Below are 16,937 nucleotides of genomic sequence, written 5' to 3' on the forward strand. Positions count from 1 at the left end.
CAGTGACCACACAGTGAGTACACTGCGATGTTTTGAGATGTTTCAATATGCCATCAGGTTTATCCTCTGAGACGACTAAACACTGCACAAGCATGAGGAATTAAACACAAGGCTCTTTTTTATACACTTCTTCATGCAGATAGTTAAAATAATGTATTCTTGTTTATTTGGTAAATCAACACATCTTGCCTATATAGTATGCAGGTGATTTTAAGTTTTTAAATTCATCCTCCCTTGACAGTGACGGCACGGGAAAGGGCTTTGGCACGGTACCAGCTGCTGTGGACAGCAGTATTTTTCAGGACACAACAGTCAAAATTCAAATTAAACGCAGGAAGCAAAGCATGAATGCATTTATACACAGACATTCGTCATATGCATATGAATCAACCTCGTTTTCCCTCATCCACACCCTATCTCTCTTTCTCAGCAACACACACACACACACACACACACACACACACACACACACACACACACACACACACACACACACAGGCAGCAGCATCCTAAGCCAGAGGCACTGGCCAGAAAAGGGATTACGACATCGCTTACTTTGGAGGACCACGGCTGCAAGCAGTTGGCATAGCAACGGACCAGGAAAGCCATTTCCACAGGAGGGAGGGTGCCAGAGAGGGGAAGTTTCCCCTCGTTCACCAAGAGATGAAGAAAAAAGAAAAATAAATAAATAAGTAAACGAGGAGGGCAAGGGCTGACGCTGGTCTCTTTGCTGCAATTGTCCAGAAGAGTCCTCAGTGTTGACTTGGCAGTAAAAGGCAGAAGATCGGCTGTCAGACGTCGATACAGAAGGAGACTTAAAGTCAAGGCAGATCCATCTATACGTCTTTGACTAAAGCATTGAAAGGAACAGCAGCAGAGATGCTTAAAACACTCCAAATAAAGCTTGAGTGCAGGGAATCTGCTGAATATTCAAGCTGCATGGTCCAAGAAAGAAATCCAACTTCACATCCGAATTCAGCTGATTTTTCTGCAGAAAGTTAAATGTAAAAACTCATTGAGTCATTTTCTTCTTCTTCTTCTAGATCCACTTTCCTTCTTTAAAAAAAGCAGGGATTCCTCTCCTCAGTAGATGAGCTGGTGCTGGATGAAAAGAGGGGCTTGTCTGTGCATCTGCAGCCCCCTGGGAAGAAGCCTATTGCCTGGCTTAAAGTCATCCAAACAGTCCCTTCTCACCTCCCAAAAGCCTGGATCCTTTGCCTGCAGCACTCCTCTCCTCCTCATTCACCGTCTATGTCTATCAAACTCCTTTCTCCGTCTCTTTGCAACTCTTTATCTCTCTACAGAGCTCCAGCGGTGCAGCTCCATGACAGAGTCCAGTGATCCCGCTCCTTACCCCTAGCCTCAAGCTCTCTTCCCCTGGTTAGCGCTCCCACCTCACACCGGCATTCCTGCTCCCCTCCCACTCTCGGAGATGTGCGACCGCGGATAGGATGCTGTGCTGTGGAGAGCCAGCCGCTAATGGGAAGCGGAGGAGAGAGTGAGAGCGAGGGAGGAGGGAGAAGGGAGGAGAATCCAGCTGAAAAAGAATGACATCACCTGTGCAGCGCGAGAGAGAGAGAGAGAGAGGGAAAGAGAGAGGGGATGGGAGGTGGCGTGGATGAAGCCCGAGCAAGCAGAGGGAAACTGCATTAGATGGATTGGCTGCTGCACAGATGTGGATGAGAGAGGAAGAGATGAAGAGAGAGCGAGAGAATGGGAAAGACGGAGATAGAGAGGAAAGAGAGGGAGCATCTTTATTGATCGGCTGGTAACATAAAGCTGAGTATATTGAGGCAACCCCCTCCCCTTTGTGAGCATAAATTACAAAAAAAGGAGGGGGGGGGGGCATAAATCACAGAGCCCCTATCTGATACAAAGACAGACGCTGGCGGTATTTTGGTGAATGTGAACACGCGACACAATAGCACAAGCCGATAATGGGTTTTCCCCCCTCGCGTCTGGAGGATTTGCGACACAGTAGACAGGATTTCAAGAATAAGAAAGGCGCATTACAATCACAGATAAATCTCTCCAACACAATACATCACTGAGCAAAACACTGAGGTAATAAAGGCATTCGGCTGAGAGGTCTGGAGCTGTAAACTATTAGAGGCAGAGCTGCTTTGAAAGCAACTACAAATAATTACTGAAGGCGGTTTATTCCACTTACAGCGGCAAACATGGGACACCACCAAAGAAAGTTAGACTGAAACTGGTTTTCCAATCCTTTCAGCTCCCAATCGACCAAACTACCTAACCCCACCATGCATTGATCTGAGCTGATTTCAAAGGCAAAACACGTCTCACGGTCTCAAGTGAAAAGCAAAGCAAACATGGTTGATGAGTGAAAGTTTGGAATGTTTCAAAGCATTTTATTTCAATATGAAGCAGGTCACTGAAATGAAACAAGGCTACTGTTTAACCTTGACAAGTAGAAGTTTTTACCAAATCGCTCAATCGATGCTTAATGGGAATCACAACCCCTTTAATGAGCGCTAATGAAGCAGAAACCAGCGGGAACAAATAGGAAAACCGTGACTTGAAACAATGATTTGTACTCCTTACTTAGAGGACACCTAGAGGCTACAAATACGCTTTTTCTTGCAAGAAAAATGGGCATTTATCTCAAAAATTACTGAAATTTGTTCCATAAATTTCAATTTTCTTCCTCAAAAACGAAAAATCTCACAACCTCAGAATCGCAGGTCTGGAATTTATGACGCTAACTTCTTCTCCCAAACTTCACATCCCTGTGAAGCACCGTGTCCCCTCAGAGGGAGTTACACCGTACAACGATCCCTTTTCAAAGCATCTGTCATAACAACTTCTGTATAAAATTTGATTATTTACTGGTTTAATGCAGCAAAGGCATGTTCCGCTTCACTTCCTGAAGACGTAAAAGAGTTTCAGTAGCACACACGTGAACGAGTTAAAACCTGTAAAAAAAAAGAAAAATAAAAGAAAAAAAAAAAAAGGTCTTCTGTAGGGATTTAAATAATTGAAATAATGAAATAATTATACTTTATTTTTGGTGCCAAGCCTTACGGCCGTCCTCTCTCTCCTCCTTCTTCTGTTTCTGTCGATAAGAAAAAGATGAGAGCGAGAGGAGGGATGAATTGAAAGCAGAGACAATGGGAGCTGTCTGGTTGTTTGGATTGCTGATTCTCCTCCAGCTGAGGAGAGATGCGAGCTTTTATTACCAGACGCTTCGGAGCGGGGGGGGGGGGGTCTTTCTCACCCTCTCCCTTTCTCTCATTCTGACCTCCCTCTCTCCCTCTCCGTCTGCCTCTTCATCCTCCTTTTCTCCCTCAATCCCCAATTTTTCTTTTCCTGCCTTAGTATCTGTTCTGGTGTCAATGTCTTCTCGTCCCTTTGAAGACCTCCTCTCCTCTCATTTTTATCCGCCGTCCATCTACCCCTCTCCCTCTTTCCACGCTCCCATTTTCATTCTCTCTCTGCCTTCTGCTACGAAACCAGGATCTCTACCCTCGATTCTCTCTCCTCTGTGTGTGCGTGTGTGTGAGTGTGTGTGTGTGTGTGTGTACGTGAAATGATATGCACCTCCCGACTAAGAATGACATCATCTTTTTACTCCGCAGCCAATCAGATGCAAGCACATGGAGCCCTGCCTTCAGAGGAGTGTTATGTACACAAGAGAGACGGGAGGAGAAAGAGACAGATAGAAATAGATATGGAGACAGATAGCTAGCAAGAGATACGCATATACAGACAGACAGACAGACAGACAGACAGACAGACAGACAGACAGACAGACAGATGGATAGACAGACAGACAGATGGGTAGACAGACATAGAGAAAGATGGATAGACAGATAGATGAATAGATAGAAAATGGGGTGAAATTAAGTATGTATCTCAAAGGCTTGTGTTTATACTGCGTGTGTGTGTGTGTGTGTGTGTGTGTGTGTGTGTGTGTAGTGTGTTCTAACTGCAGTCTTTTCCCTTTCGCATACTAGTGTGCGCAGCACTACATCATTCCCCTGCCCTACTGTCAAAGCCCCAGCCCTAATAAATGCACGCACACACGCGCGCGCACACACACACACATGCATAAACGTATACACGCACTCAGCTGCTGTGTTTGCTTTCTCAAAGATAATATCACAAAGGCTAACTATGAGAAAGGGCACCTGAGAGGAAAATCACTTTTCTAAGTATTGGAAGTTTCGTGAAGCGCCTGCAGGTCTGCAGGAAAAAGCTGCGCTGAAGTCCAGCTTCGGACAATTGACTGGTCGCAACAGCAAACAAATTATGGATTAAATATTTAGAGTGCGCGCTGATTAATTAATGAGCATTAATTAAGTTACAGATCACCACTTTCTTCATACGGTGTGAGAGAATTTTTTGCTTTTCTTTATCAATCATTGATGAAACACATGAATCATTCAGCTCTTCCTATTTTAAAGACACTGGAGACTCTTGAATCTCTGCTGCACACTGATGAGCTTTTACACTGTAACTTAAGCTCTGCGATCACTTGGACATTATACTAGAACCAAGCAATGACCAAAGGCGCTGCAAAAAACCAACAAAATCGAAGCGCTTTGTGACATCTGCTGAGCTGCGGCGACCTGATGGGTCTGTGAAAGAAAATAACTCAGACAGAAGAAATGACCTCAGACAACAAGCCAGCAGATAAACAGATGAAATTCAAACAGAGAAAGGATAAAAAGAGACAAGAGAAAAGAAAGGACGGCGTCAATGTGACACTAATTCAGCCGAGATAAAGAAAATATCTCCACACATCACCGCAGTGTAGCAGCATTTATCTAAATTCATTTTCATTGGAGAGGAAGATTTAGGGGAATTAAAGTCAAACTGTCACAAGGAATGCCGAGTATTATACTCATTTTGAACAGAGTGCTGCGTTTAATTTGCAGCAGCACACCATGACGTGGTTTCAAAACATGCAAGTTCAGAGGAGTCAAGCGTCTCATCTTGTGCGACTGCCCTGATTTTCAGTTCAAACTGGAAAAGTCAAAACATATGCTAATCTGCATAACGTGGCCCAGAGCGCCGTTTACTGTAAAACTCAGTCCACGGTCATGTGGGATCTGTCTGCAAAACACACAGCAGGATACACGTCACGCAGGAAACACTTCCTGGAACAGCCTGACTGCGATTGTGGCCGTTTGTGAACATGTGCCGGGCAAAGTCAGATGACGAACAAGAGGGAAAAGAGGTGCGAGCTGCAGCTAATGACTGAGACAGAACGAAACAGAGAAACAGAAAGTGTGCGAAGAACAAACGTTTTTTGGACAACATGACAAACTGAGGCAGGCGCCAAAAGACAGGAAATCTGACCCTCCAATGACAAGTTCTCAGACAGACAGGCTCACACATATTAGACAGTTCGCCCTGACTAGACACACACATACATCCTGTGTGTGGGTGTGTGTGTGCGTCTTGCGTGTATTGCTCGCTGAGGCGTGACACGGCTCGCTGATTTCTGAGGGGGTCTTGTCTCTCTTTAGTCACTCGGCCTGGTGCTGCTGGGACAACTGCCCCCCTGAGACACCACACACATTAATCCCTATACCCTCACATGCTTGGACAAAGTGGCCAACTACATTCTGTGTGTGTGTGTGTGTGTGTGTGTGTGTGTGTGTGTGTGTGTGTGTGTGTGTGTGTGTGTGTGTGTGTGTGTGTGCGTGTGACTGCTTGCAGCTAATCAGTTCTGCCAGGCTAATTAAAAAGAGTCAGCTGACTAAAGCCCCTGTAGCTCTGTAACACACAGATGTGCATGCACACACACACACAAAAGCACAAGTGCTGAGTTGTTCAAGTCCTGCGTGTCTCTGTTGGGTGGCCATACAGTAATTTGCTTGGACAGTCCAGAGCCACAGAGACACTGCACCTCTTTTACAGCACGACTAATGAGGGCTGATATAAACCAGTGCAGGTCTGGTGCATCACGCATCTTTTTGCGCCATCAAAGTGAAGCTGGATTTTGGCATCATCTGTACGGACAGAAATACAAAAATGATGATGATGATGTGACATACGTCTTATGTTTGGAGAATATGATTTTTATGTTGTGCTCTCTTTGAGTTTGACAACATTTGTAGAGTTGTGTGGATGCAGCAAACGACTAACGCTACCCAAGAATTATTTCATTATTAATTAACCTGCAGATTATTGTCTCAATTAATCACTTGGAATACAAAAAAAAATATATTAAATGGCAGAAATTTGTGAAAAATGGTGCAATTTCTAGGGGGAAAGTCAACATATTCAAACAGCTTATTTTGTCTGACTGCCTGAAACCCAACGTGTTCACAAACAGATAAGATGAACGCCCACACAAACTCTCCTTTGAGAGGCTGGTATCCGTGAAATTTTGGTAAAATGCATTATTCTGAGAGTGTGTGAAAAGCATCGTATCCATCTGTGTGTAGTAGCAGCAGTAGTTCTTGCACAATGTACACAAATAGTACATGACTAGCACAAAGTACGCATTAATCCTACACTGAACAAAGTGTGTAAAGATCATTGTTAAAAGTCCTGCAAAGATGTTCAAAAACCTCGTGGCTCCTTGCATTCGGTGGGCATTATACTGTCGCCTCACAGCAGGGAGTAGACGGTTAAATCCCTGTGAGCAAATATGGAGGTACCTCTGTTCAAAGCCAGATCTAATCTGATGGTTTCCTGTGTACAGTAGACGAGTACACAAAGAGCATCGAGTCCTGCTCACACAAAAACATCCAGACACGTACATTCACACAAACCACACAAAGCCACAACTATGTGAACGCGCTGGCTGCAGCCATGTGATCATGCGTGTGTGTGTGTGTGTGTGTGTGTCAGTACACGCTCAGTGTGCGCGTGTGTGTGGGTGGGTGCGCATCTGTCTGAAGGACAAGACAGGAATTCCTGCCATTTAAATCAGCCCTTCCCTTTCCGACTGGTCTCCACAGAGAGGCTGATTCGAGGGAGAGGAGCTGGAGATGCAAAAACATGAAACAGGCCGATAAAATCAGGCCACTGCAAAAGTGAACAAGGTATTTATCCACAATATGCTCGAATCACATCCTTGGCCAATTTGTGACAATCATCTATGTTTCGACCTTGAACTGTAGCTGAAAGTCCCAGAAAGTAAAGCCAGTCAATACTGCACGCTCTGTTCGGTGTGTTTTCAATGTTTACATGTCCGCTGCCTGACACACTGTAATGCTGCCGCCTTGGAAAAGAGATTTCATTAACTTAAATGGGGCTCACCTGCTTTAAGAAGTGTTTAATAATAATAATTATGAAACAGAGAGATGTGTAATTCTGCATGTTTCCTAAGAAGCTTCACACGTGGCGTCTAATGTGATGCATATGATGGATAAACAAAAGGCTGAAAATGACCTGTCTTCCCCTCCTACTCCAGGGAATAAAGTAATTAAGTTAAATAGAGAAGAGCAGGTCATCATCGCGAGTTAGAAATAACACAGAGGGTCGGGACCTGAGTGAGACATACTGCAAGTGGATAAGAGGAGACAGTGAGTCAGAGACGAGCATGCGAGAGAGAAAAAAGAAGTGAAGTGAGTGGAGCAGACTCCTGAATGAAAAATTTAGACAAACTGAAGGAAAGGGGGTGGGGCTGAGAAGACGGGACCGGGCTGTCAGCGGGATTTCATGAGGTAACGGCGAGGTAAGCTTTGTTTTTTACCTCTGTAACAGCCATTTATTACTACTGTTAAGACCCTCTCTGATCTCCTGATTGGACACTTGCAGACAACATGAACTGCACACATCCTCGTCTGTCCTTCAGCTCAAACAGGCTCCTCATGATCTAAGGAGGAATTTTGGAAATTACAGAGAAAGCTTTGATTGGATTTTAAAACCTGTGGGTCATGCGCTTAATGATGATTTAAAACGAACAAGAGACAAAAGAGCAAGAAAATGTATTCCTATGAGTGTAGAATATAACGTATGCACAGTAGGTGTCCGTATGTCTGCGCATATTTCATAGAAAAACATCAAATGTTATCACAGGGAGGCACAAAAACAGGGAGGATGAAGGTTAGGCAGAGGGAAATAGCAGGGAGAGAAGATGATGGGCGGATAAGGGACAGAGGTAAGGAGAGGAGGAGGAGGAGGGAGTGAGGAAAGGAGGAGGAAGAGAGAAGCAGCAGAGAGGAATATAGAGAGGGAGTTCAACAACATTGTCATCTTAGTGCTGCTGATGTAATCCCTAAAATTAGCAGCAATAACAGCCGCAGATAGTGCCCCACTGGTACACTGCACTGCCCGGCGTACTGTACTCTACACACACTCTCACACACACACACACACACACACAGCAGGACTGAAACGAATGCTGTGCCTGCACCACATTATTCTAAGAATGGACCTGCACGTAAAAAAAAAAACAAAAAAACAAAAAAAACAAAACCAGTTTCAGACTCTTTACAGGCCTGTCAGTGTTCGAATACGTGCTGTGTGCATGGACCAGCAGCAGGGCCGGAGCACCGCCGGGCTCTGAGGTCTGTGGTTTGGATGGCGGTTTGAAGGCACCGCTCCAAGACTCAGTTGAGTATTTTGAGCCCGAGTCACAATTTGAGGAAGTAAACAAGTCATTGATTAGCTCATGATGGCTGCACTAGACCCCGCCAGCTGTGTGGATGAAAAATATTTTGGTCTTCTTGTTTTCGTTCCTTGCCAGTTATCTGATCTCGAGCTTTTCTGTGTTTTTTGTTTGCCCTCCCTCGCAGCAGACATGTGTGTGATGTGTGACGTAAAGGTGGTAGAAACACAGACCGTAGACTTTGATGGTTTCTCCAGGTTCTTTCTGAAGCCCACGTTTTGTTCGGTTGGTGAAGTGAGCCTTGATCATTTCTTATCTGTCCACCTGATCGTTCAATCGACTCACAAAACAAAGTAGGGACATTGGTAGCTTATGAGCACGCTTCCCTCAGGTGAGTCCTGAGGTGTTCTCTCTATGAAAAGCCATGATGAAGACGGGGATCCACTTCAAGGACTCCCCAGTCATTACAGCCACTGGTGCGACGTTACTTGCAGATACAACTGACCCCAGTCAGATCCGCTCCTCTGCTCCCTCATCCTCCGACCCCCCTCCCTCGCTCTCCTGTCTTCACCCCCTCTTGACCCCGCCTCTCTCTCACCCCATCCTTCCCACCTCCCATTAAATCCTCATCTGACCTTCCCACAACCTTGACCTTCCTGGCCCATCCCTCCATCTCCGTGTCTCACCGCCCCCTCTGCTGCATGCCCGCTCCTGTTTTTCATTACCTGTCAAGCCCCATTATCTTCCAGTCTTCATTTCACCTTCCTTTCTCCTCCCTCAACCCCTCATCTCCATCTCAGCCGGTCCCTCACAGCTCCTCACGTCTATGATATGTGCTCAATGCATCTTTTCTTAATCCTGGATTCCTTATCACTCCTTCACTTCTTTGTGATTGTCTTTCTTCACCACATTCAAAGACACACTGTAATTTATTTCCATTTCCATCATTTTTAATCCTCGCTCGTTTTTATGTTACGTATTCTAACTTTGCTTCCTAGTCTCTCACACTCATCCTCTACTCCTCCTTCCTCCTCTCTCTCTCCCTGCCGTCCTCCTTCCTGTCCTCTTTGATTTTTTAAAAGGTTATTCTCGTGGCATCCCTGCTTCACTAGACAGCCGAGAGTGAAAGGAAAAACAGGAAAAGGGAACAGGACGTTTCACAAAGGTCGAAACTTTGCATCAAAATAAAGTGGGATTGCCAAGACATGGTTTTCTTTCTGTGGCCGCTGAGTCACCTGAAAGGCTGCTTTTAAGGGTTTTAATGTTTTACTAGTTGACAAAAAGCAGGAGGATCATGAGTCAAGTTCCAATCCAAATTTAGCACACATTTGGACAGAGAACAGAGGACAGTAAGTGTCCTCATCGCACCATGGAGATCCGATCTTTTCGTCAGCTGCAATTTTGTCGTCTCTTCGGCGGCGAAGGAGCTTGAGTGGTGTTCCAGTCACATGCTGCATTATTTATTCCTGAAGTTTGTGTTCTTTCCATTGCAGTTTGAAACACTTTGCTTTAATCAAAACATAGACTGTCCACCATCAGCCTAAAACCGTTTTGACGGCCATTTATTTCCACATCATAGACGGGCTAACAACTGTGGCTTCATCGTTCATGTCAATTACTGTCATTGACTGTAAGAAGTGTCCACTTGTGCTGCATCGTCTATTAGTTGATTAGACGCTTGACGCAATTAAAACTGAAAAAATGAAACCATGAGCTATCATTAACATGGTCAAACATCCAACTGAATAATAATTCTAGTGATAATAATGGAGGCCTCCTTTAAGTTGTACCATTTTCTGAGAGAAGACAGACACATTTTTGTTCTTAAGGCTTTTCCTATTCTTCTCCTCCCTCCCCTCGTTCTTCCTGGCTCCCTGTCTCTCCCTGGGGCCCTGCTTGGTGTAGCAGTGGCAGAGCTGGCTCGAGGCCCTTGGGGTTTAGCTGGCCCCACCTGCATTCTGATAGAATGAGACCAGATGAGCTCAGGAAAGCACTGGGTGCATTAAAGCAGCAAGGGGCTTTAAAACATAAGCAGCCCAGAGTGTTTAAGCTCTGCAGAATCATGGGGAAGAAGAACGGCGAGGCAGACGTGCATAAAACCTACATACTGCATTAAAAACACACAGCTGAGAAGCACTAAAGAACAGCCAGACACACCCCAACAGCGAGAAACAGTCACACGCACAGCACATGTGCAGTTTCACTAACACGCAGAATTTCAAAAACACACTCTCACACATTAATAATAATGAAAACGGTGCCAGGATTATTACGGGAATGCTAACAGCTCCACCATTACATGATGCCAAACAAAACTCTATAAAACTGACCGACACCAGTGAGCTCATTCCAACACAATCAACACAGGAAATTAAGTTTTCAACAAACCGCCACAGTGGCTGGTGCTCCACAGACACGTTTGACCAGCGCTTTAACATAAGGAAGCTCGGAAGGTCCAATCACACCTGCCGAAGTGGCCTGTAGAGAAAAACTTCCCAAGATAAGCCAAATTTACCACAAATAGCTGATCAAAAACAACAACACAGCAAGTGCACCTTCCCATCACCCCATCCCGACGACCTTCAAACCGGGGGGGAGGTTGAAAGATGATACAGAGGAGTCTTTGCATTACCGTCCAAACCAGGTTGACACTGTTATGACAAAGCGTTGAGTCACACCTATGACTCGCGCACTGGATGATGAACACAACCTTAGATTTAACCTGATTGCGAAGAGCAACATAGAGTAACTTGAGTAATCTCACTGCATGACGAGTACAAACTCATCAGATTGAGCTAATATGATACCACCAAAGAGGCATCATGATGATTAAGCCATTGCTAACGGCCACCTAAAAATATACTTACTGAATGTGCGGTCAGTGCACAGTAGCCTTTTAAAACTACATACACCACATAAAAGACCAAATAAGCTTTTATATTAGGTTACGAGAGTGAAAAATACCTGAAAATTAGATGTTTTCAAGCAAAGGTCACTACATTCTTGAGTGTAGTTGACTGGTAGCTGACAACAACGTCAACAGAAGACGTCTTGGAGATTTTGATTGACGTGATCTTCCTCAGCAGATGCACGACGCCTCCTCCACACAGAGGTCAGTGCTCGCTGATGGAGGGGCTTTAGTAGTTTTCTCTGATAGTGCTGCTGCTACCCTACTTATTACCATGAATGTGTGACACAGCGCTCTTCTTCTGAATTCTGCTTAGTGTGTGGTGGGGGCAGACAGAAAGGATTCAACCTTTTAACGGGTATCTAACCATCAGTGGTTGAGCTCAAATGGCTGTGGTACACTTTTGGAACAAGTTTGTTGTGAGGACGTGATTTGTTGCTTCCTGTGTGGAGGTTTCCAGAAGTGACTAAACACCTCACCTAATGTGGGCAAGCAGGACACGTCTACAATCAAGAGTACTTCTAGAAATTTTGGCTGGAGTAGATTTCACCAGCCTCCCCCTCTGCCAAAAGGTTTGCACATTTAACTCACGTGTGTGCCAGGTTAGCCAGAGAGGGAAAACAAACGCTCAAGAGTTTGGAGGAAAAAGCAGAGGCAGACGTCAGACGTCTTGCCCTGTAACACAGGAAGCTAGCTAACCACAGACGCTGCAAGACGTGGTGTTTCCGGTGTGCACCGAAACAAGATTGCTTCAAAACAGCAGAGAGGATGCTGCTTCATGCTCGGAGCGTTTCCACACGCATGTTCAAGACTGATGTAGCTGCTAACAAGATAAAGGGCTCCACACAGTGTGCAAACACCTGTGTCTATATTCACGTGGTGCAGAGTGTGTTACTGGCTTGTGTCTGAAATACCAGTGCATGAGACTGAATTTAGCACGGCTTGGCTCAGACAGCGAAACATCACTCTTAGCTGATTTTATTCTAGTGTTGCATACTGAACTATCCAGTGCAGATGGCTGAACCTGCATCATGTTAAATTAATGATCCTGGGGTTCCACGGAGTAGCCTGGCTGTAAAAGCCCCTGCAGCAGGTCTCCCCCTGCGAGGCAAATGAGGTGATGGGTTCATCTATCTATCTGGGCGCGTCCAGTGAGAGAAAGACAGTAACCCAGTGAGGCATCTGATGTCTTAATGAAGTGACTTTCTCTGTGTGTGCGTGTGTGTGTGTGTGTGTTGTTCTGCGCCTGTTTTTGTGCAGCGTGCACATGTTTGCGTGGGGTGAGTGCGAGTCATTAGTGAATCCCAGCGGTTGGCTATGGAAGTGAGAGAATGCACAGATCTGCTGTCTCTCGCCCCGCCTGGAAGAAGAATCGGGTTTCTGGATCAATGGGAGCCAATCACAACCAGAGTCATCTGAGCCAATGGAAGAAGTAAAATGAAATAATAAAATAAAACTTGATCTAATCAGCAGTTTGTCTTTCTCTGCCTCTAAAAAAGAAGAAAAATCCATCCAGTGGGCCTATTCAGTGGAGTGATTTGTAGATAGAAGCTCTATTTTCCTTTATTCTCTGCTCAAGATGCACGAGATGCTACATTTTCGAACTATTTTTTGCACCATTTTTGGGACTCCTCTCAATTCATAGCTTCAGGAACTTAATTCACTCCAGGGCAAGCCATTAAGAGAGGGAGCAAGACACCAGACACTAGTACACACCAGTGATAATGGATTACTGATGTCATTATGGTTTAATAAGGCCCCTAAACAACATCCTCTGATCCATTGCCAGAAAAACAGCTCTTTTAAAGTGTGTGTGTGTGTGTGTGTGTGTGTGTGTGTGTGTGTGTGTGTGTGTGTGTGTGTGTGTGAGGGAGCCATATATACATTTACAGCCTGTGTAACATCCATTCATTACCATTATATGATTACAAATGGGCCTCCCCAAAAGATACATTGGAAAAAGTGAAGAAAAATCACACTCAGTGTCTTGTACAAAGAGGTTTTTAAATGCTTTCTGCTGCTGTAGCCGAGAACAGTTTGGCGCACAGGAGCTGGAAAAAAACACAATTATGTTTTCTAGTATTTATATATTTTTTTGACTTGACTTTTGACTTTTTTTGATTTGTAACATTTGAAAGAAAAAACATTTTCTCTGTTCTGTGCTACTATGTCCATTTATATTTGCTTCTTTTTAAACTTTAATGTTTAGCTTTATTTGACATTTTTTACACACACACACACACACACACACACACACACACACACACACGTAAAAAAAAATGTCAAATTGCTCTACTATTAATTCTATTGCACAATCCTGGACCATGAACATGTAGCATTTCTCTTGCCACTGAACTTGTTCAACGATGCATGGTGTTATTTTTATTTCGAATTGACTCCTGACTGGGACATAAGCCAGATTTGGGAGTTTCTCAATGTCTCTCTCTCTGCCAACAAAGACAATGTGGGGAAATTGCCTCCTGGCCTTATGTGTCACCTAACCACCAGGATCACACGAGATGCTCGGAGAGATAACAGTTCTGATGTCTCACAAAGCACCGAATCACAAAACAAATCATGTTCCCATTTTCCCTTTCAGGGGAGAATCTGAGGAAAAACCTGAAAAAGACGCCGTTGAGAGTCGTCTCAAACCTGTCTCTGTCGCGTCGGCTTTAAATGTCGAAACAACGCGCCTCGTCCTCCATTTGTTAAGCAGTCACTTGTTGTTCTCAGCATGCATCTGTTTATTCTGCAGTTAGCCCCCTTCCTATCTGCCACCCACAGTGTCATGTGCATGTGTGTGGCAGCCTCAAAATTACCCGCTTTTCCCAACACTGCCTGTTTCTAAACAACAGGTGCCTGCACCAGGAGTGACTCACATACAAATACATGCACAGGCAAACACACACGTACGCCAGACACATCAGCAGAAAACCCCTGATGGATGAGAAAGGATGGAGCAAAGATGCAGGGAAAGATTCCTTTTATAATTCCTCCTACCTGGTTGTTGACATAATCCTGAAGCCAAGGAACATCAGCAGAAATATAAAAGAGAAGAGAAAAAATAGACAGTCAGAAAGGGACAGTATGCAAACACATCTGTGTGTGCTGAGAAGAAAATGAGTCCAGGCGAGCAGATCATATTCTTCTAATCTATATTCTCATTTAATAACTGGAAAGTGAGCATGTCAAGGGCCCCATTCAGTCACTTAACAATGACCAGACTGTAATACATGTCATAGCACTGTGATCTCTTGCATTGTGGATGTTCTGTCTTTGTCTCTTGGTCATCCTGCCCTCTCATCTTGCTCAAACTGACCGCAGGACTAACGAAATTCTCTGAATTTCTAGGACATTTGCACTGCTCCACTTGTTCCTGCCCTGCTTCTTTGGAGTAGCGCTGCGCTAGCTATCACATCAGAGCGGTTAGCCTTTACAAAATAAATGCAGTCACGGAAAAGAATGTGGGGGGATTCGGCGACACTGAAGGCTAAAAAACGCAATTTAAAAAAAGTGGAACAATCACCAAGAGACTACAGAGGCACATAGGGTGGGCAGAGGACACTTTAAGTTCTCCATTAAGCCCCTTTGTAACGCCCCAGGGAGCTTTGCATGAGCTTTCAAAAGTGTGTATGTGAGCTAAGTGCTGAAGTTTGTGTGTGTGTGTGTGTGTGTGTGTGTGTGTGTGTGTATGTGTGCGTGTGTGTGTGTGTGTGTGTGCCTTTGTGACTGTGTGTGGCAGAGCGTGGCTTCTGGTGATTAGTCAAAAGTGTAACTGACACACTGCTGGCCCCAGTGATTCTATCAGAGGGAGGGAAACTCAACCTCATACAAAGGGAAACACACACATTCAGTTTCAATACTTTTCTTACACAGACTTTGCTCAAAAATCCTGCCACAGCATCAAACTGCCTCAAGAGAGACTTAGCTTGTTTTTAGCTTTTTTCTTGTGTCTGAAATGTTGGAGACGTGATAATATTTTGGATGTTTATCTTCTGTGAGCCCTAAAAGACACTGACAAGAATGTTCAGTACTATTGGGCAATAAATAAAGCTGCGGTTTCCGCCAGTGCCTTTTAATCTTCTTTGTTGTTCTTTGCACATGCAGACTGTGCACTGGTACGAACTACAGCAGGAGTAGAAGGATTTGACAAATAAAAGCTGAGGACAGCTTTGACCAACTTGTGTCATCTGCCACTGCTGAGCCTGAAAGCACTAATTAGTCAGGATGTCAGCAGGTTTCAGAAAACCTGAATTTATTTTAAGAGCCTCTGAAAACAGCCTGTTACTGCTCAAACATAAAATCTAACCAGCTATGTATGTTTAATAGAAGAAATCAAATGTTAAAGGCTATAAGTTCATATTGTGGAAGTGGTTTTACATTGATTTAAAAGTGAACATGCGGTACAAAAAAGCCTGTATTTTTACAGTAAAACAACACTATTCACAGCGGGATATAACAGAAACACTGAAGAGGGTGTTACTCCTACCGTGTTGTAGCTGGCGGGTTCTTGCCCGTCCGTGATGAGTTCCCGCTCTCCCCTGGGGTTGACCCTCCTGAAGCGCCGTCTGGACCTCCGCTGTGATCCGTCTCTCTGCAGAAAACCGTCGTCCCCCTCGCTGCCGTTATCCACCTGCAATACACAGTCGACACCTTCCTCAGAATAGCAGCTTCTACGGGATTCGCGCCCACAACCTTCCCGTGTGTGAGGACAGCTGGACGACCGATCCTCGCTGTTTGAGACCTGAGAGCACGGCTCAGAGCTGCTGCGCTTCAGTAGCTCAGACTTTTGGATCTTAGGGTTCACATTTGTTAAGTTCTGGTCCTCAACTTCCGATTTCTGATTCGCATAATCCAAGTTGTGAAAGTCTGAGTTGTTATCCGTGAATGTGCTGCCTTCCTTTAGCCGCGGCTCTGCCTCATGCTCTGGAGCTTCTGAGATGTGGCCCTGCTCTTCTGCTGGCTCCTGGTTGAACATCCAGCTCTTCCAGAGCGCGGAGAGCCGGTGCCAGCGGAGCACACTCATCGGGACGCAAGGACGCGATCACAACAACACATAAAAGCAGGAAATACCACAGGAGGGGAGGAAAAAAAACAGCAGGGAAACACTTCTACACGAGAGATGAATAGAAGTGTTTCATCCAAATTCAAAACAAAGGTCCAAAATCCCGAGGCATCCCGCAACATTACATCCTTTGGGGCAAACGTCCAGAATGGACAAACAAACGGACTGTGTCTCTTTTTGCCTCAGATCTGGCGAGAGCTGTCCTCTTCTGAGAGTTCAGGACAGAGTTCAGCTGCTCAACACGTTGCATACTGACAGACTTACTCACATGCTCGCTCGCTCGCTCGCTCTCCGACGCGCGCGCTGCAGCACGAGCCCTGAGTTTCCTCCAGGAAACCGTAAATACACAAATATCCTTGCCAGGCAGAAAAAAACAGCATAGCACACAGATTCCGGCCATACAATTGGTTCCCCGTAGGCTCTTTGTGCCG

General features: G+C 45.0%; 1 protein-coding gene across 6 annotated transcripts in view; it reads right to left on the bottom strand.

Annotated features, from left to right (window-relative positions):
- The window catches only part of rapgef6 (Rap guanine nucleotide exchange factor (GEF) 6), an 84,491-nt gene extending 67,754 nt beyond the window's left edge, over nt 1-16,737 (bottom strand). For 5 of the 6 annotated variants that reach the window (XM_076751346.1, XM_076751347.1, XM_076751343.1 and 2 more), the window contains exons 1-2: nt 15,931-16,737; nt 14,442-14,459 (exon numbers count right to left, since the gene is read on the bottom strand). In XM_076751346.1, coding sequence (XP_076607461.1) covers nt 14,442-14,459; nt 15,931-16,467 — 555 coding nt within the window. In that variant the 5' untranslated portion in view covers nt 16,468-16,737. Of the gene's footprint in view, nt 1-555; nt 2,201-14,441; nt 14,460-15,930 lie in introns of those variants that run through there. The other variant, XM_076751348.1, reaches the window with a different exon arrangement.
- Between the last annotated feature and the right edge of the window lie 200 nt (nt 16,738-16,937).

The sequence above is a fragment of the Chaetodon auriga genome, chromosome 15 (genome assembly GCF_051107435.1).
Source record: "Chaetodon auriga isolate fChaAug3 chromosome 15, fChaAug3.hap1, whole genome shotgun sequence".
In the NCBI taxonomy this organism is placed as follows: domain Eukaryota; kingdom Metazoa; phylum Chordata; class Actinopteri; order Chaetodontiformes; family Chaetodontidae; genus Chaetodon; species Chaetodon auriga.